Source organism: Amblyomma americanum, chromosome 3 (genome assembly GCF_052857255.1).
Source record: "Amblyomma americanum isolate KBUSLIRL-KWMA chromosome 3, ASM5285725v1, whole genome shotgun sequence".
Taxonomy (NCBI): domain Eukaryota; kingdom Metazoa; phylum Arthropoda; class Arachnida; order Ixodida; family Ixodidae; genus Amblyomma; species Amblyomma americanum.
This window is the reverse complement of record NC_135499.1, coordinates 171,402,816-171,424,053: the sequence shown is the minus strand read 5'-3', so window position 1 is coordinate 171,424,053 and position 21,238 is coordinate 171,402,816. Positions and strand designations below refer to the sequence as shown.

The 21,238-nt window shown below is 48.5% G+C and overlaps 1 protein-coding gene across 2 annotated transcripts in view; it reads left to right on the top strand.

The window, feature by feature from the left end:
- The window catches only part of LOC144125415 (adenylate cyclase type 5-like), a 199,603-nt gene that overhangs the window by 64,083 nt on the left and 114,282 nt on the right, over window positions 1-21,238 (top strand). For both annotated transcript variants that reach the window (XM_077658784.1, XM_077658783.1), the window contains exon 2: window positions 18,886-18,946. In XM_077658784.1, the coding sequence (XP_077514910.1) occupies window positions 18,897-18,946 (50 nt within the window). In that variant the 5' untranslated portion in view covers window positions 18,886-18,896. The remainder of the gene's footprint in view (window positions 1-18,885; window positions 18,947-21,238) is intronic.

The following is a 21,238-nucleotide window of genomic DNA, read 5'->3' as shown; positions in this document are numbered from 1 at the left end:
GGTAACAAAAAAAAAGTATGACCAGGGGTATAAGTGACGTTGGTCGCTTCGGCATCAAACAATGCTGCACGCAGTGCTACGTACGTACATGCCAACGTCCAGGTTCACTGATGCATCTGATACGGTTTAATTGGTTTTTATGGCAGAACGTTGTTAGAAAAGCCGGAGCCCAGATACAGCCAAGCATAAAAATCTCGCACCCCATTATTACACTTAAAAAGGGTTGTGCATGAAACTTCAATTCTGACACCGGCTGTCTCGTGAACAAATAAAGGCTCAGCGTTAATAAACCTTACTTATTTCTGTTTCTGTGTATTTATGTAACGAAGGTAGCAATAAAATGTGTACGTGAAACGAAAGTATGAAGGGCGCGCTAAGCATTGCTTTTAAGACACTGCAGCTGAAGATTTCCTTTCAAACAAACTGCACGCGAAAATCGCGGGCTTTGTAACAGCTGCGCACGCCAGAGCACGGAAGCAATATATGTAAACATATATGTGTACTCCTTCTTGCCGACATGGTTTGTGCTTTTGGGGGTTTAACGTCCCAAAGCGACTCGGGCTATGGGGATGCCTTAGTGAGGGGCTCCGGAAATTTCGACCGACCACCTGGGGTTCTTTAATGTTCACTAGCCCGTAGACATGTTTTTGGGAAAAGCGCCTCCAGAGTACAGTACTTTCGTGCCTCAAGTGCGTCGGTACATTAATGAACAGTTCCGTAATATAGTATACGTGTTCTGGTCAGTCAATTGGTACATTTCGCTTCAATTAATTAACCAGCAGGAAGAGACGAAAACACAAGTTATCACAAACGCGGAGTCCCGTGTGCCTTCTTCCAACTCGTGTTTTCCTCCGTTCCTTGTGACTCACTTTCAGCGCGACATAATTGACTCGCGCAAAATAATAATAATAATAATTGGTTTTTGGTGGAAAGGAAATGGCGCAGTATCTGTCTCATATATCGTTGGACACCTGAACCGCGCCGTAAGGGAAGGGATAAAGGAGGGAGTGAAAGAAGAGAGGAACAAATAGGTCCGTAGTGGAGGGCTCCGGAATAATTTCGACCACCTGGGGATCTTTAACGTGCACTGACATCGCACAGCACACGGGCGCCTTAGCGTTTTTCCTCCATAAAAACGCAGCCGCCGCGGTCGGGTTCGAACCCGGGAACTCCGGATCAGTAGTCGAGCGCCCTAACCACTGAGCCACCGCGGCGGGGGTCGCGCAAAACTGGAATGCGCGCATTTTACTCGACGCTTCCGCCTTGCCCGCCGGCGTCGATCGGTCTGCCTGGGAAGTGGCCAACTCGTTTCGTCACCCTGTCCACGCGCCTTGTGACGCATCATACGAATCGCCGAACACATCGATTAGGTCAAACCTTTTTCGCGCTGCTATTCTAATTTGCAGTCGGTTTAGTACTCCAATAGATTCCACGCCTTGCGTAAAACATCAGGATACATTCAAAGCAGATTGTCTGGGCTAACCCCTCGAAATGACGGAAGCTGTCGAATGCAAGCAGGTCTCGCCACTTCCGCGTCGTCCCCTATTTCACGAACAGGTAGTAGGAAGGATGGCGCGTGCATGGGACAAACCGCCCGTCGTGCTGCCGGTTGTTGTGTCCGGCGTGCGCGTTTCCAATGCAGCGTTATTATGCAATCGCTGGCGCGCGTCAAAACACGGCACGCGGAAAGGAAGGACCGCCGATTGTGGTTTGCTGCGACGCGGTCGCCGTCGTGGTGTGGCGGGCCTGGCAGAACGCGGTCTCCGAGCTACTAATGCGCCTCTGTCCCCCCCGTCTGCTGTCTCCCGCCGCTCGAACAACACGCGTGTCGCGTGTATTAAGGCTCTCGTGTGTGCGCTCTCCCTGTTTACCTGACGACGTCGCTGCTAGCTCGCAGGGAGAGGGTCGGGGACATGCGGTGCTGCCGCTCTTCCTGTTTTCGCCTGGCCTCCTCCTTCGCGTGCCTGCTGAGCAGCTTCCGGACGGGCACGCGCAGCGCTCGCTGCTTTGTCACGGCGCTGTGCCTCTGTCGCGGCTCGCCGATTTTCTCCTCCGTTGCTGCTCCCAGCGTCAGTCGCTTCGCTGTTTTCTTGTCTTTCCGCAAGAATAACGATAGAAAAAGTAATCGAAGCTCTCTTGACGACCGAATCTGTAAAGAATAGACTCGAGAGGCTTTTTTTTTTTTTATGGCCCTGATTTTTTGGGTCTGGTGTCGATCAGTGAACGTTTTTTTTAGGTCGTTAACTCTTATTAGCTCGTTCCTCAATTTCACGCCGGCGACGTCATCGGCATCGGCATCCTCGGTGTCGACACCCGCAGCGCCACTTGCCTCCTGACTCGGTTGGCGGGTGGAAATCATCATCATCAGCCTTACTAAGCCCGCTGCAGGGCATAGAGATAGAGGGTAATCCTCCTCTCCACTTTTAGTCGAGAAAGGAGAGAGGAAATTGAGAGAGAGAAGAGGGTCAAAGTCGATGGGTGGCGTTGTGGCTTGGGCGTCCGCCTCGGCTGCAGGAGATGGTTGGTTCGAAACCCAACACCGTAACAGGCTGCAGAATATCACTGCAATCATGGGGAAGTCCAGATGCACCTGCGGCTGTCTCATTTTGCGAGATAAAAAAAAAAACTGAACGCGTATTTATTTCTTTTTTCTGTCACAGCACAGTTAACGCTCAAAGAATCGCGTTATACACTCGTTACCTTCCTGTAATATTTTTTGTGCTGTTTTTACTGCACAGGGGAAAGTTCTGGTGTGGTACACGGCAATTGCCGGGACTTCCACAAGGTTAGGTCAAGCTTGTTTATTTCGTTTTCTTTCTGTATTTCTCCAACCACAATAGCATATCACTTTTATTCTACCAAGCTGCTGCAACCGTAGTCGCGCTCTCCATTCCGCCGCCTAAAATAAAAGTGTACAGTCGTGAGCACTATAAGAGGGAACAAACATTTCGCAGAAAATTGCAAATTTCGAGCTTATTTCTCTTTTAAATTTGTAAAAGGATTTTGTATATTATACGCCAAGAGGAAACATAGAGAGCAGAGAAAACTGTTCTTTTCATACATAATTATGCAATTATCAGTAAGGGAGTGGCGAAAATTTGTCCCCTCTCTTCTTGCTCACGACTGTAACTGCTATGCTTCGCTGGTTCACGGTTGATTGTAGTGAGAATGATAATGAGAACCAGTAAGTATTTGTCCGCACTACGTGAGCATGTACGCAAGCTATGAGCAAGTGTGTTTGAGGGTTGACCGCGTGAAACTCACATAGCATTCACATCTGCGCCACTAGAATGTGCATAATACACTCATTATGTCTAAGCAGCGCAAAGGAACGACAGGACGTGTATAAAGAATCACATAAAAGCGCTACTTCTTTCTTCCTACATCCCGTCGTTTTCTACGCTTTTGGTACGTAATTGTTTCGCACCGAATAGCCCAAAGCTCAGCTTTGTTGATAGTGCACCTGCAAGGGTTGTTGATGGTGCATTCGTGCGCCAGGTTTTGTATTTTTTTTAAATGGAACAAATCCGCGAAGCAAGCGTCAAAACCAACGGGAACTGCACATGGGAGCTAGCATTAAGCGCCAGTGAGCCAGCCATTTTTAATAATAATAATAATAATAATAATAATAATAATAATAATAATAATAATAATAATAATAATAATAATAATAATAATAATAATTGTTTTTTTTTTTGCGGGGAAAGGAAATGGCGCAGTATCTGTCTCATATATCGTTGGACACCTGAACCGCGCCGTAACGGAAGGGATAAAGGAGGGAGTTAAAGAAGAAAGGAAGAATGAGGTCCCGTAGTGGAGGGCTCCGGAATAATTTCGACCACCTGGGGATCTTTAACGTGCACTGACATCGCACAGCACACGGTCGCCTTAGCGTTTTTCCTCCATAAAAACGCAGCCGCCGCTGTCGGGTTCGAACCCGGCAGCCATTTTTCTCGCCTTTATTTCTGGTCGATTTCATTGCCTAACGCCGCTAATCTTTCGACATGTTCACTGTGATTGCAAGGACGACACAATCGGGGGTAAAATCACCTAAGTAACCATGGATCTTAATATGCGCACAGTGTTAACTGCTTCGATGGCCAAACATGTCAGTAACAGCAAAGGTCTGGATTTATTTTTTTTTTCGATAGGCTGATACGAAGCAAAACTTCGGTAACAGCATCCTAGAAGCGTAACTTGGGCCGTCGTAACCCTTACTCTCGACTAACTCCCGTAATTAATCCTTTTTTTCGTATCCATTTTGCGCTGGGCGTCACCACTATGTACTTTTTCTCTCTTTTTCCTCTCCGCTGCACACTCAGCGAACGCGCGTCGGTCACACGCGCTCCGGCGCACCTACCAGCACCGCGTAGCGTCAAAAGTAGCAGCGCTGTCGGCAGAGAAGTTAGCCGCGCGCGGTGCGACACGCATTTTCCGCCTGACCGCATCCTGTTTATGCCGTCGTGCGCCGCCCGTGCGACTGCGTACTACCTCAGCCACTCGGCCCTGCGGCGTTGTCCGCGACGGCTGCAGAGCTACACGCAGCCTGCGCCGTACACCGAGCGAGCGCGCTTCGCTGCGGAGGCGGGCCCTTCCGGCATCCTTTGCGCTCCGGGCAACTCCTGCACGCCGTGTTATGCGGAAAACTAAGTATAGTGCTCCTTCGCAACTGTTCTGCGATGCTTCCCTCCTATTGCGCCTATGAGCTTCTTGAATTCCGCGATGAAACTATGAAAGATTCTTCTGCTCACTGTCGCTGTGGAAACAAAGATCGTCATCATAATCATCATCCTCATCCAAGCAGTGCTCACTGCAGCACAAATACATCTTCAATTGACCTCCAGTTAACACTGTCCTTCGTCAACAGCAGCGTTACCCTGGCCCTGCAAACTTCCGAACCATATATCTGTTCACCTGACACACGAAAGAAAGGAGTTAAGTGCTGGAACGAAGACTGACTTGAAGCAAAGCGATACACGACAGTTATTCTGCGTCTTGTCTCCGTGTGATCGCGTGCGCTTTGGCTTCAGGACCGGAGGCAGTGCACGGAACTAGCAAAGGAGTGCGGATTAAGACGGGGTGCAAGCGGGCAACATCAGGCATGCCAGTGGTTGTCTTATGCACATTAAGTGCAGTGCAGACTGAAAGTGAGCACGCAGCGGGATTCCTTTGTTCTTCGGGACAAAGAGCTTGCAAGAGCATGTTAGACGCAAGCTAGGTCCTCCTGTCCCACCTTCCCCATCAGTGGACCGTTTTCCTCGGCTATGATCAGCACCAGTAGACTCCACTGAGAGTATATTTGAGCGGCTTGAGTGATCAGCTATTTATAAATCCGCTGTTTTGGCCGCCACTTCTCGATTCTTTTGACGAGTATTCAATTACCGTTCTCGTATCCATATATGTTTGCGTGAATGTCGAACGGCGGTATAGAGCGCAGAGCTCAGAGCACGGTATTCAGATATAAGGTGCATGACATTAATTTATAAACCATCATTAAGAGGGTGCCCTTAATCACTGTCTCTCGAGACAAAATAGAGCATCCGACAGGTTATTAAACCACATGGCTTTAAGTGCACTTTGCCAATAGCAGATCATCATTCAAACCAGCACACTTCACTTGAGCTCTGTGTCATATTTGTGGTATCCTCAGTGCGATGCTCAGCTGCTGTGCAAAATAGACCCTGAGTCTTCACCTCGGTTAGATAAGTCCAGAATTATACGCTTTTGGCATTGACGGACACCGGTAGGATAGGAAGGCAGTCGCCAATAAACTTTACGGCACACAGCTATGCGGGAGTAGAAAATCATTTCGATGCAGTCATTCGAGCAAAACGCTTGGAATGCCTGCTTGTATGAGAGAACGTGCGTACTCCGTTCACAAATGCAAGGCGACTGGGTCGCGAGGCAATGCTGCACTAAACTTATTTTCAACAACGCACAAGGCGTAAGAAATTCTGAGGCGACTGTACATTGCTCCGCAGATTACTTGCATCATCTCGTCTGGCTGCTGCAAATTGCACCATATATATTTTTGTGCACCTTTCGTGCCCTTCCTGCTCGTCACACGTCAATGCGGTCAGATGGCAGCCATTAGTCGAGTTTCTTCGACGTTCCGAACGAACGGCAGCAGGAGAGAGTTACAAGGAAAGGAAAGGTGCAGAAAGTATGATTAAGCAAACGCGGAGATTGGCTGCCTAAACTGGCGGGAACCGGTTTAGACGGGCGGGTCATGTGTCATTAGGTGAAGCATCACAAGCATTTGGCAGCGTCGGCGCTGACGCGCAGCTTCCCTTTGGAGAGAGAGAGAGAAAGAATGTTTAATGAAAAAGGGTCTTCCAAAGCTCCACTGCAGTGTCTGCCAGGGGGAGACAGCTGACGGGCAGTTTTTGATCGATGATAGTTGTGCCGATGCGAATGGCTTTAAGAGATACACGCACGCTGCCAGTCCACTCAGAAATGATCGCGGACCATCGATAAAATGTTTTCGAGAGCCCTCGGAAGTTCTGAGTGCCTAGGCGTATCGCCGCAGCTCCATTGAGGCAAGGTAGCAATGGCCAAGTCGGAAGTCCTCTGCTTGTATCGCTTGTCCCGTGAATGTACTCGCATGCGCTGCATGCTATGCAACTTCGGCGCTGGAATTCTTGACAGCTGTCAGTGTAAAATAATAAAGAAAGAAAACAGATGGAATGCTTTTTGGAAATAGCGCTTCATGAGGATTTATTTGGTTAAATGCTGCACGCAGTGGTAAAGCTCATCTCGCACGGCTTGCGCTCTTAGTATATGGGACATGAGCATGCGCCATAGTGGCCATTCCCCGTGTCTGACAGTTGTCCGTCCGTCCTGTCTGTCTCAAGCCGGTATTGGGGCAGGCTGCTCCCTGCCCACCGTGTCAGGCGGCAGCCCATTTAATCGTGAGAGGCTTCTCGGGAAGAGCAACCTTGGTCGCAACCCAACCCAAATCCCACCGATGGCAACACCTGCCATAGCACCTGCCTTGTGCCACCGCGCCACTACTCACCTGCCCACCGGGTGGCTTACTTGCCAAGGTGTAGCCGGTGGTCACCAGGCGAGAACCTGGGGCGCTAATTAGGTCGCCGAGCTAAGCGGAATGAGCAGCAGTGGTTAGGAGAACGGGATTCGAATGATGCTTGTACAGTAGCTAAACGCAAGAAGTTAGGGTGGTAATTACATGGAACACAGGGGGATGGCCACTATGGCGCATGCTCATGTTACTGAACCTTGGCCAATCCCCCTGTGTGGGTATGTGCCATGCTTACTAAGGAGGAGAAGAAGAATTAGGTGGTAGCCTCGTACCATGCACCAAATAGGTCGTAGCTCCAACCGACAACTGACATCATGTTAGCGCACATATCCGCATTTGGCCTGATTAGCCAAATCGACTGACATTTTTTTTCTCGTTAATAACGAGCTAAGCGTATTCCGTGATCAGATCCTGATCCTACGCTGTCTACCATTGCCTGGGGAAACGCGACAGATTTTACCGCCAGCTCTAGACGGCGTTGGGTACACTGACATGTTCAGCATTCTCAGAAACATTCCGATATGGTAACTAGCGCTAAAAAGACACGGACATAGAAAGAATAAAAAATGTTCGTGTCTTTTTAGCACCACCTACCATGTCGAAATCTGTAAACAAGCCCAGTTAAGCGCATTAGTTCAGAAACATTGCCAGTCGAACATGCGGAGGAGGTGGCTCACCGTTGGTGAAACAACAATCGGTTTTTTCTATTATATTTTTTATCATTTCACTAGTGCACGCCGAAGTAAACATTCCATTCGAAGCTGGGTGCAAGTGCTTTTGCCAGACATACGACGCTGCGTAGGTAGTGAAACCCCCTCCATAGTTATCGGGTGTATCTCTCTGTAGACGAAAATATGTCGATAAGTCTATCGGAGCATCCGCCGTACGTGACTAAGATAAGGGCCGCTTCGACAGGTGTCTCATTCTTTCCCGTCGAGTTTTCTGTAGAAATAGCGAATACTCACGTGGGCAATCTTTGAGCATTTGTTGGAAGCGGCTTCGACGAGAGATCGCGGCTCTTGAGCCAGTCGCTCTTCTTCTTTCTGTGATTCTATTCTTGTTGGAAATAGTTCTGTGCAGCGCGTGCAACTGTCTCTCTCTATTTTGAGCCAGTCGCCGCTATATACTTAACCTCGCTTTACGTTCTGTCTCCCTGGTGTCCCTCAAAAAAACTCTACAGTGCGCCACCTAACCACGGGCCATTGTCCATAAAATCAGAAGCAGCGTTTAGTTAGGCATATCTTCTCAACCAAGTCAAATATAATTGTCGTAGGCACCTGCCGCATCCTCGTTTTTTCGAAGAAATTTCTTGCGAATCTTGTGAAACTTATTTGTGTTGGAAAGAGGCAAATCAAACAATAAATGTGGCCGACCACAATCTTTGTTAGCACACCGCAGCTCAGTAGTCAAGCGTTCCTGAGCGCAAAACTGAGCTTCGTCATGCTTCGTCTTCCTTCTCCTTCATCGGCGCTGGCCGCTGGGACGTCAAAACCCAAATGTAATTCTTCCAATTATCCCGGGGTGAAAAGGCGCCATCCTGGCGGCCTAAGGGCACGAGATGATGGCGGGGTTGCAGTAGGGTTTCATGCGGTGTAAGTGGACAATTTCACGGCCTCGGCGGCGATGATCAGGCGAAGGCGTGAGGGGCTCGACGAGATGATTAACATGGTGGTGTTTGCTGAACAACGCGATATGTGGCCGTGGTATTTGCTCAGCACTTTTGTAGACTGGCCCGGGTTGGAGGAGGGCACCCAAAGCCGAACCAAGGATTCAGGAAGGTAAAACGGTGGCAGACAGGTAGGAGTGGCGCGGGCGCATTTCTGACGGTGGTGGTCGTGGGAAGTAAAGGAACGGGCGAGTTGTCTGTCTGTCTTACTGTGTGGCGTATATGTGTGTGTGTGTGAGAGAGAGAGAGACAGAAATCAGATGACCATGTGTGTAGTCACGTGGAACGCGCGGCTGTCTACAGCTGCACGTACGCTGGATCATTTGCATCGCAGGGCAGTGAGAACCTCAGAATTTTCATTGCATCTGCAGATGTGTCTGATATCACTCCTTGATGCATGTAACGCTAATTTCGCGATACAGTGGACGAGGTCATTGTTCTCTTACATCATGTACATATCATGGCGCTCTACGTATGTCCTAAAAGAGCAGACCTATCCTTCGTAACAGAACGACAAAGAAAACTGATTGAATTAGCATAGGCCTGCTGGCAAAAAAAAAAAAAAAAATATGTTGGTGGATCTTGCGCGTAATATTTTACGATAAATGCTCTGCTGTGTCTCTGCTAAGTGAACGGGTCTGTGACGACTCCTTCTACAAATCATCAGTTGCTGTCTTGGTGCACCACCGTCTAGCCCAAATCAAAGTGTTCCTTCCATGTCCGAGAACGTATGCTGCATGTGTTTCTATACACAAACTGTTTTCCTTAACCACATACTGCGGCAGCAAGCAAGCTGTAAATTTTCAAAAATTGAGCAGCATCAAGTTCGAGAGTACATGGAAAAGGCGACATGGTGCGACGTCAATTACTGCCAATTCTTCGCGCACGGCACAATTCTCATGAGAGGCGCCCACGGACAGCCTGTACAATCGGAAAGGCAAGCAGCGTTTTATTCCTCTTTTTTCCTTACCGAACTCCGCGCTGTATGGATAGGTTTTTTTTTTTTTACATGCATAACGATCGCTGCGTGCTTATCAAGCTCGGCGTTGTGATTTCATTTTCAGGTGCTGCGAGAGATAAAAGAAAGGAAAGACAAAAGTCCAGTAGAAATAAACACCATTTCTTCGCATTCCCAGATTCCCCCGGAGCGTCCTGAACGTTTTCAGGTCCACCCCCTTCCCTCTTCCCCCAACCGCCCCCTTTCCCCTTTGTTTTTCGTATTCTCCACACTTGAGGCACCCGACCCTTCTCAGGCTCCTTCATAACGAAATATTGCATAAAGAAGTCAATTATGCAGCATCTGAACGGAAAAGTACAGCCGTGTTCAAAACAGAACGAAAAAAAAAACAAGGTGGGAAGTGGCTCGTACTTATGTCATTCGCTCCATTACGAATAGAATTCGTGTTTGTTTCAGGTTTCCTCTCCACGTTCCCCTCCATTTTTTCTTTGTCACTGAGTCCACGTCATTTTGTCGTCCCTTTTAGTACCTTGGACTCCTTATATCTGTCAAACGCTTCACTTATCACAGGCAACAGTGCGTTAGCAGCAGCATAAAGGGAAACCGGGCGGATGGACAACGCATACAACACGAGCGCTAATTGCTTTGCCTGTCGAGTGCTTACGTTGTGATAGCCAGTTCCGGCATCCATTCTATTCAAATGTATGTCGTTATCTATGTCGCCCATTGTCCCGCTCAGCTGTAAACTCTCTCTCCATTGTTCTCACTTTAAGAGATAGAAAAACTCGTTTGTGTAACCATACTCGTTAGTCATGCGGCTTTCCATGGGCCCGCAATTAACATATCACTATCTCTTGCGATAATGAACTCACCGGATTTTTGCATAAAACCATAAACGTTTCGGTATAGACCGCTTCAAATCTGCATTTTTTCTCCATCCACCAGTTCAGCCAACTATAGAATAAGGAATGAACGCTTATTGGGATGAATTGCAACTATACAAGAGCAAGAAGCATGCAGGCTCAGAAGCGCCGATTTTCGCGGGAAACAATTCTTTCTCGCAAAGGCTTTATTTCTGAATAGAAAGCAGCCGTATACAACACGCACGATACCGTTGATGCTCCGCTGCATAATTAAACCACGATATGAACGAAGCTGACTTTACCCCATAGTTAGGGCAACATGGTGTACGCGATTTATTGTTCTCGTGTAGCAGCGAAATCTGCTACGCATGTAGCTTTTTTTTTTTTTTGCGTACGCTGAAGAATATTTGCATGCTATCGGCGCCGCGCAAACCTTCTACGAACTCCATTACACACGCGTGGCCCCTCCTGAATAGCGCATATACGCTGCATATCTTAATTTCTCGCTTTAACGACTCAGCAGGTGTGCGAACACGAGCGAAGAAAATCACTGTTCTATTTTGTTTGTTTGTCCGATGAGAGACTCCAGGCGTAGGCGGCAAGGCCGGATCGGTGCGCGCAAATCGCAGCGTAGGCGCGTTCTTTTCTGTACGTCCTCAGCAGAGCTTGTATACGGGTGGCTTTGAATGCGATGCCAGTGTTTAGATACCGGAGCGCGGTTTGCGTCGAATACGTGCCGACGTATTGCGCGATCTCGCTGATATTGCAGACACGGCAAATTACGTATATACGCTCCGGTTCGCGCAAGTACGTCGACGTATTTTGCGCTGGCTTGCAAACCTCGCGATGCAATTGACACGTAGGCTAAAGGAATTAACGACGCTTCATTGTTTGTGAATGCCCTGTGATGTAACCGACCCTTTTTTGTCCTGCCATAATGTTGTCGCCGTATAAGAGCGAACTGGTGCTGCACAGCAATATTTTTTCCTGTTATCGCTAACCGCGCGCATTGGTACCCGTACAGCGTTATAGTGGGGTGCAACTCAAGAACAATGCTGCTTTTCTCCGTCAAAGGACCCACCCCCCCCCCTTCCAGCCAATGGCGTCGGCCGATTCTCATGACCCTGCTAGCGTGACAATGCAGGGATAGGCTATCACCGACCATGGAGGGAGGGGACTATGCCCTTCATATGCCACTCTTTGCAATGTTACATCTAGAAAGCTCATGAGAATCATCCGACGCCATTGGCTGGAAGGGGGTCCTTAGACGGAGAAAAGCCTCATCGTCCTTGAGTTGTATCCGACTATGTCCGGTTGGCGAACAGGGTAACCCGGCAGTGCCGTAAAACAAGGTTCAAGGTCCGCAAGAAAAGTAAGCCAAGCCTGTACAACTCTTGCGGCCGCGCTATATACCAAGCAGTCAGTTCGTGGAACACATGCACGTTTTTGAATGTCGACGGAAGAACACCGCTTTTTTGTTTTTCTGTGACACGTTGACCAGTCTACAGTATGTTGAAGTGCGTTAGTGTCACAAGAAGCGTTACTTTATGCACGGCATCCTTCAAGCGCCAATACGAAAAATCGGTCAAATTTTTCTTCGGTAATGTATAGTCCAAATCATTCACGATTTTGCTTATAAACTGAACCGTTCGTAAATTCTTATCTCTGCTTTCTTAAACGTCACTGAGCCATTTTTCGTAACCACCAAAATTTCGGTGAGAAAAGAAAATTTAATAAACGAGATCGGAGAGCTTTTACCTCTATCCGCCTCCTTCAGACGTGCCACATGCGAACGGACACGTGCTTCAGACCCCGCGTCCAGCTACAGGACACGTGACCTGGGTACGTCACCGCACTGCCTCTCTGAAGCTTGATTAGCTGGTCGCAACTGAGAGTTTAGCAACGCTGGGCCGTTGAAGCGAGACAGTGAATACGACTGCTGCCTCCAAGTGATAGGGTCTGTATTTTTTTCTTCAAGAAAGACGATAATTGAAAGACAGTGACGTTAAGGAAATCAGCGAGGTTAATGGACTGCGCACGATGCTACAGGTGTAAAGAACACTGCTGGTCCGTTATCTAACCTGCGGCGTCGGGGCCGAATATTATTTGAATCACAGCCGGCGAATGAGAGAGGCGACGGGGAAACGCTGGTGGACGCGCGTCGCGCACCGATTAGGATGCGGCCCCTCGAGACGCACCGTCAACACGGGCCCCGGAGGAAAACCGCCGTCGACGTTGACCGGCAACGCTAAGTGGAGAGATTAGCGGAGACTCGACAGCGATGTCGCGGCACGCGCAACAACAAATTGGGTACATAGTCACAGGTTCGGCATTCCGAGCATTACCCGCCGGGCTGTCTGCCAAGGTGGGAGTGGAAGTTGCGGTTGTCTTGAAAACAACCCGATGCTGACCGTATATACACCTGCTAGAACAAAGTCAAAGTCAAAGCATTCTTTTATGTTAGAAACTGCAAGAAAAATATTTGGACCGATAGCCGTGCGGCTAGTGAAACGGTCCAACGCAAAATAAAATAAAATACACAAGGCAGCCGTAATGAGAAAAAAAGTTAAAAATAAAAATAAACGCACAAACAGGAATAAAAAATGGCTTGGAACAAAATACGCACTTGCAGTAACAATTCTTAACTTTCATAACAACGCTTTGTCTTTAAAGGCGATCGGGTAAATTCTTGAGCAGCTGAAAAAGTTCACACCTGCTGGTTGGATGTTCGCGTGTTTGTTTGCACCTGTTCTTTGAAATATTCTCGCAACTGCTATTATATGTCTGTTCTTTTTTTTTTTTCAAATGGGTCAGAATGCCAAGCTTGTCGGAGCTGTTTATCTTGGGGCCTTATACGTTCTTTCGGTGCAAATAAGAAGATGATGGATTAATTGTGTACGTGAGTGACGGAAGAGAGATTAAAAAAAAACTTGAAATAGTGAGGAATTGAGAAGGAGAAAATTATTTGCACAGGTTCGCCAAAGCTATCGAATGAGTTCAGTCACTTAGTTACGGCGACGTAACGCACGTTCTTTGCCTCTGCAATGCATTGCAAACATCGTATAGAAGGAACGGAAACACCTGCATGGGCGGCAGGGGAATGTCAGGAGTTCTGACACGTAAGCGCTACAGAACTATGTTTTCCTTCGTTTTTTTTTCAGTATAGTAATACACGTCTCATATGCGCGTCTCGTCTGAGATAAATAGCTACTCGAAGAACACAAAGCCCATTTCGAATCGCTATTTAGTCAGCTCTCGCCTTGAACCCTTTGTCATTTCAATGATTTTCTCGCTCTAGTAACTGTGAACCTGCTGAACTGGCACCTCAGTGGGGAACGGTGACAAAAGAAATAAAAAAGCAGGGTCTCGAAGTGTACATGAGCGATCACTGGAGTCCTTTCTGGTATAACATGAGTCGTGAACGTGACTGCTGATGCCCGACTGTTTAATGAAGCGCAGGTGGGCCTGTCCTGATTGAGGACCCCGGGGCGGCGGCTTGACGCAGTCGAGCACGTTCAGGTTCCGCGCAAGCCATGCGTGTAAATCGGAGCAATAGCAAAACGGATGAAAGCCGCGAATTATTGGTCAGCATAACTTTACTAATTGCATGGTCTCCTTCTGTGTTTTCTTTTGTGCTCGGCGTTACTCAGTACTAATAATGAGAGTTCTGAGAAGAGCAAGTTCCGAGAACTAGGCACACGGACGAAGAGAGATGCTTAGAACTCTAACTTCTTAATGAACCGTATATGTATACTATAGAAGCCAAGGTACTGAGTATGGTGAATGCCGCCTCGCCCCCCCCCCCCCCACCCTTTCCCCCAAGGAAAAAAAAGTGGCAAGGTTTTAACGTAGTTAAACTTCGGAGTAGACGCGCGAAAGCGTGTGTTTAGCCTGCGTGGTTGGCTCATGGTTTTGCTTTGCTGAGTCGTCGGCACGTCTGGCGACAATATTAGTGGATGAAGACGATGATGTGCAATGCACAACGCGAGAGTGTGCTGCAGTTTAACACGAGGCGATAGGCTAAAAACAACAACGCGAGGTTGATAGGCTAACAACAACAACACGAGGCGTGATCGGCTGCGCCGATAGATAGCCTAGTGCTCTCGTGCAGTGGCCAGCAAAGCTGATCTGTTCGCGCCGCCACGGGTTCAAAACCCAGCCGCGGCAATATTTATTTGCTTATGGTTTGGCCAAGGTCACCCTCAAGGTCAGGGTTCACAAAGATTCGGTGAGCCGGTTAGACCTCGTGAAGTAGTGCTTTCGCTGGGACCATGTGGTAGCGATGGCACAGGATGTCACTGCAGAAAGAACGCGCACTATGCTAAATTTTGTTACCTCGGACAGTACACTGCCGTGACACAACTGGCTGCAGCAGCATATACGCTGTCCAAAGGAATTGCGTAAATGCTTGGGTAGAAGCGATCTCTGTTCGAAATGCTGCAAAACTTTGTTTTGGAAGCTGTGCACAGCTGTCACCACCGAATTTCTTTAGGGAATAGGAGGGCTTCCATTAATCCCTTAAAAATAAGCAAATCCAGATACTCGTCCGCATTAACGCCGCTGGTATTTCTGATGGCATGATCGTAATATGCTCCTTGTGTATAGAGCATGATCACAAAATATCTCACCTTGGGCCTATGGGCCTTAGATTGGGCAGACAGCACATGACTCAATCCTTGCGCCTTTGTCAACGCCCGTGTGTGCTCTCATCAGGCGGTCGAACCTACGCCAACTAGCGCAAATACATAACGTCGTTTACGACGCGTATGGCCGGAAGTTGACAGCTCCTGCAGCACGGAGAAGGAAAAGTGCCTCGCACTATAGCAGGCACTTCAATAGCATCTCTCCGCACGTGCTTATACATACTTTCTTCGTAGATTAAAACGCAACACGGCTAATGGAGCGCAAACTTCGTGCGTTATAACTCGACTCCGTACCGGAACATCTGCAGCAACTATAGTAGGATACGTCAAGAAGGCAGCGACACATACACTTCAAAGGAGGCCCTCCTACCAATGGCGTCGACCGATAGTCGTGACGTCCCCGTTTATCCCATTTCACGGAGGCACTTTCCAGACTTTTTATGGCAATGCAGCACAGGTTAGACAGGAAAAGGAAAGTGACGGTCCGTTGTCCCTGTGCCGTGGAGAGATAGTAGGATACGTCAAGAAGGCAGCGACACATACACTTCAAAGGAGGCCGTCCAGCCAATGGCGTCGACCGATAGTCGTGACGTCCCCGTTTATCCCATTTCACGGAGGCGCTTTCCAGACTTTTTATGGCAATGCAGCACAGGTTCGACAGGAAAAGGAAAGTGACGGTCCGTTGTCCCTGCGCCGTGGAGAGATAGTAGGATACGTCAAGAAGGCAGCGACACATACACTTCAAAGGAGGCCGTCCAGCCAATGGCGTCGACCGATAGTCGTGACGTCCCCGTTTATCCCATTTCACGGAGGCGCTTTCCAGACTTTTTATGGCAATGCAGCACAGGTTCGACAGGAAAAGGAAAGTGACGGTCCGTTGTCCCTGTGCCGTGGAGAGATAGTAGGATACGTCAAGAAGGCAGCGACACATACACTTCAAAGGAGGCCGTCCAGCCAATGGCGTCGACCGATAGTCGAGACGTCCCCGTTTATCCCATTTCACGGAGGCGCTTTCCAGACTTTTTATGGCAATGCAGCACAGGTTCGACAGGAAAAGGAAAGTGACGGTCCGTTGTCCCTGTGCCGGGGAGAGATAGTAGGATACGTCAAGAAAGCAGCGACACATACACTTCAAAGGAGGCCGTCCAGCCAATGGCGTCGACCGATAGTCGTGACGTCCCCGTTTATCCCATTTCACGGAGGCGCTTTCCAGACTTTTTATGGCAATGCAGCACAGGTTCGACAGGAAAAGGAAAGTGACGGTCCGTTGTCCCTGTGCCGTGGAGAGATAGTAGGATACGTCAAGAAGGCAGCGACACATACTCTTCAAAGGAGGCCGTCCAGCCAATGGCGTCGACCGATAGTCGTGACGTCCCCGTTTATCCCATTTCACGGAGGCGCTTTCCAGACTTTTTATGGCAATGCAGCACAGGTTCGACAGGAAAAGGAAAGTGACGGTCCGTTGTCCCTGTGCCGTGGAGAGATAGTAGGATACGTCAAGAAGGCAGCGACACATACTCTTCAAAGGAGGCCGTCCAGCCAATGGCGTCGACAGATAGTCGTGACGTCCCCGTTTATCCCATTTCACGGAGGCGCTTTCCAGACTTTTTATGGCAATGCAGCACAGGTTCGACAGGAAAAGGAAAGCGACGGTCCGTTGTCCCTGTGCCGTGGAGAGATAGTAGGATACGTCAAGAAGGCAGCGACACATACACTTCAAAGGAGGCCGTCCAGCCAATGGCGTCGACCGATAGTCGTGACGTCCCCGTTTATCCCATTTCACGGAGGCGCTTTCCAGACTTTTTATGGCAATGCAGCACAGGTTAGACAGGAAAAGGAAAGTGACGGTCCGTTGTCCCTGTGCCGTGGAGAGATAGTAGGATACGTCAAGAAGGCAGCGACACATACACTTCAAAGGAGGCCGTCCAGCCAATGGCGTCGACCGATAGTCGAGACGTCCCCGTTTATCCCATTTCACGGAGGCGCTTTCCAGACTTTTTATGGCAATGCAGCACAGGTTAGACAGGAAAAGGAAAGTGACGGTCCGTTGTCCCTGTGCCGTGGACAGATAGTAGGATACGTCAAGAAGGCAGCGACACATACACTTCAAAGGAGGCCGTCCAGCCAATGGCGTCGACCGATAGTCGAGACGTCCCCGTTTATCCCATTTCACGGAGGCACTTTCCAGACTTTTTATGGCAGTGCAGCACAGGTTAGACAGGAAAAGAAAAGTGACGGTCCGTTGTCCCTGTGGCTTCGGGAGTGGGCTCCCCAGCCCTAGCGACCCAGCACCCTATTTCCAAATTTCCCCCTTCGCCCCTCCGCACCCTTTGCCCGAACAACGAACAATCCACTGAGACAAAGGACCGTCTCCTTTTCATTGTGTCTAGCCACTGTTGCGTTGCAGCCATGACGTCATGAGAACCGGTCGACGCCATTGGCTGGAGAGGTTCCTTTGAGGGGCACTCGCCGCTGCCTTCTTGACTTGTCGTTTCTTGTCAGTGGGGAACGCAGGAATGTTTTCGCTTCAGCTTCTGCCACTACACTCTAAACAGAAAGGAGTAATAAAGGGAGTAAGCGCTCCTCTAGAACACTCCCTTTATAAGAGGGGCTGCTCTAGAGGACACCTTACTCCCTCATCACTCCCGTATAGTCATATTCGTATTTTAGTGTAAGTAGCATACGTACTTTTTCGTACTAATGTTTATATTTCGGAAACGAATAGAATTCAATACGCAGCTTAATTAGGCCTAAAACTGCACATGGGCTATGAGGGACGTCGGGATATAATACCGGTTCCGTGGGGTTTTTAACATTCGCTGAGGTCTCGAAGCACACGAGTGTTCTTTTGCATTTATCTCCCATTAAAATGCGACCGCCGCTGACTGGATTCGATCCCGCAACCTCGTGCTCAACAACTGAACACATCTGTCACTGAACCGAATACGCGCGCTTATTTGCCACTGTGGAGAATAGAGGGCGGTCCCGTAGGGACGGAACGGAGCCACCAAGACGAGGAACTGGCGCCGCGAGTCCGCAACGCGACACTTACCCGTGAGCCGGGTCTGACCAAGGCCACAAGTGGCTCTCTCTCTCTCTCTCTCTCTCACACACACTACTATTTTACTCGCTATTTTACATTATCATAGCAACCTGCAACTACGGTTATTAGTGATCATTTCTTGTGTCACAATGCCTTTTACGCCAGTTAGTCAACCAATTTACCCTTACCCTAAGTAGCAAGTTTCCTACAGTGTGATACTAATTAGTCTTCCGGATGTCGCAAGAATGCACTCTTTTTATGAGTCGCGTTGTAATGGCATGAGACAGTGGTTTGTGATAGCCACGAATGCTCATTGTTTTGTTTATCCTTCTGCTTAGCCTCCCACTTGTTCATGAATAGAGAACAGTCGGAAAAGTGTTCTCCAGCGTCATGGTGAAGAAGTGTTCTGAAGTTGTGACGTGTGATTCTATATCACAAACATAAATGGATGCTGTTGGCAGCGTAAGGTAGTTGTTCATAAGGGGAAACTGTGCTGACTATGGAAGTTCTATTCAGTAGTACATTTATTAGAAGTTACCGATCAGAACGTTAAGATAACGAAAATTATTTTCTTCCTTATTCTTCAGGCAACATTTGGGATTGAATGTATAGTCGTAACTAGATGAAATCGGGGTACGTCACTATATTTTTATTGTGTTTCTTTTTTCAGGTTATGCCTAGATGACGCCGAGCACTCGGAAAAACATGAAGAATGAAGCGATCGAGTTACGGTAAGTTACCCACATTATCTTTCTACTTGACGCCTAATAGACTAAATAAAGACACATCGCAATGTTTCCCGCGCAGCAGATAGGGTTGTTTAGGGGGGGGGGGGGGGGGTGTAATGTGGCTGTATACGAATGGGGCTCCTTATTTGTATATAGTACAGAGTTGGTTTCCATAAAGTGCAACATGCTGCAAAGTCGGAACCATAAACGCTGCTACAGCGAGTGCCGAAAAAAATTTATTTCGCTGCAAACACGCATATCGATAATTTGAAATGCCTACAGATATTAAGGGAGGGGGGGGGGGGGGAGGGGGGTGGTTTGAGGCGTGCCTGGTCCATCTGCGTCTTCACGAGATAACGCCACGATAAATTTGTTCCGGAGCGCTTGCATTCCGTAATCGTTCGCTGTCGACTTCATGGACGCTTTTACTGACACAGGCTGGCTTGAAAAAAAAACAAGAAAAAAATGCCTTCATGGCCCATTGTGCGTCACTGCCTTTTCTTCAAGGCAGTGCGACAGCTAACATGCTTTCCTGGTCACCATCAGCGAAAGACACGCCAAGGCGAGGTCGCTGTTTTGCACTTGGCCAAGGCGAGCTGCACGTGCAAGGCGAGAAATTATGACGCTGCGCTTGACCTTCGCCAGTTACGTCACAGCTGCCCCGACCGCCCTCGCGTCTCGTCTCCGGGAAACGCCTCCTGGCATGAGCGTGAGGCCCCAAGGCCGGCGATTCCCTTTCTATCGGTGCGCGGCCTGAAATTATAGACCCCCCGGAGGGAAGCACGTGACGACGCGCTGCGCTGCGATACGACGCTGACGCGGAAGACGTCCTTGCAAAAAGTGACTCAACTATCTGCCAGTCATAGCGGAAAAAAAAAACAATCTTTTTGTCTCGTTCCAAGTACACAGCTGGGAACAAAAACAAGATTTCACGCTATCTCGCGGAGTCACCGCGAAGAGAAAGAGAAAAAAAAAAGAAACATAACAAACCAGGTTTTGCAAGTCTTGTGCTTTCGCGGTGCGTCACAGGCCGTAATGCAACAAAGCAGAGAAGGCCGCGTATCAACAAGCAAAGCCGTGTAAACAAGTGGACTTGAACCGCCTCTCTATCAAGCGCCGGAGCAGAGCTTTATCAACAGAGCTAAGAATTCACCAGCGAATCTTAATAATAATAATAATTGATTTTTGGGGAAAGGAAATGGCGCAGTATCTGTCTCATATATCTTTGGACACCTGAACCGCGCCGTAAGGGAAGGGATAAAGGAGGGAGTGAAAGAAAGGAAGAATAGGTGCCGTAGTGGAGGCTCTGCTAACAAAACGTGAGACGCACGTCAAACAATGAGGGAAATACTCGAAATGTGTGCCGAGAAGGGCGATGTTGATGAAGGCGATGGGCACGTTATGTTCGAGAGCACTGGATACATGTATGCTTTCTGTGATTTCCAGCCTTTCTTTGCTTGTTCAAGTTGGAACTGACCATAGGAGATTCATTGGAATTATGTTCTTAAATTGGGTGTGATGTTTTGGTGTAAGCACAAATGATGACAGGCCCGCTATCAACGTGCTTGACAGTCTTGAAATTGGGGCTCAACCCCTTTCGTCCGCTCAACGGGAACGCGGAAGGGACATTATAGGGTGTGCACGTATGAGGACCAATAAAAACACTTCCTTTTTTTTTGCGTTCCGATTGGAAACTTGCCGATCTGCCCTGTTTTTCACATGTTAAATACTGGCATTGTTCAGGTACAGACGCAGTATATGCACTGCAAGGAATCCGGATTATGAGAGGGAAATAACTAGAAGGACAAGAATGGGGTGGAGCGCATATGGCAGGCTCTCTCAGATCATGAACGGCAGTTTAACAATATCCCTCTTGAGAAACGTATACAGCCGCTGTGCCTTTCCGGTACTCGCCTACGGGACAGAAACGCAGAGGCTAACGAAAAGGGTTCAGCGTAAGTTAAGGACAACGCAGCGAGCCATGGAAAAATTAATATAGGTGTAACATTAAGAGACCGGAAGCGGGCAGAGTGGGTGAGGGAACAAACGCGGGTTAATGATATCCTAGCCGAGATCAAGAGGAAGAAATGTGCTTGGGCAGGGCATGTAATGCGCAGGCAAGATAACCGCTGATCCTTAAAAGGACCCAAAAAGGGGGTCTCAATAAAGGTGCGATATGTCTGGGATGTTAAAAGACGACGGTTCATAATTATCCCCTAGCAAGAATTATTTTAACGCGTTTTGTGGAAGCTGAGTTATATGCAGACAACATTTGAACTGCCGCGTCTTCGCGCC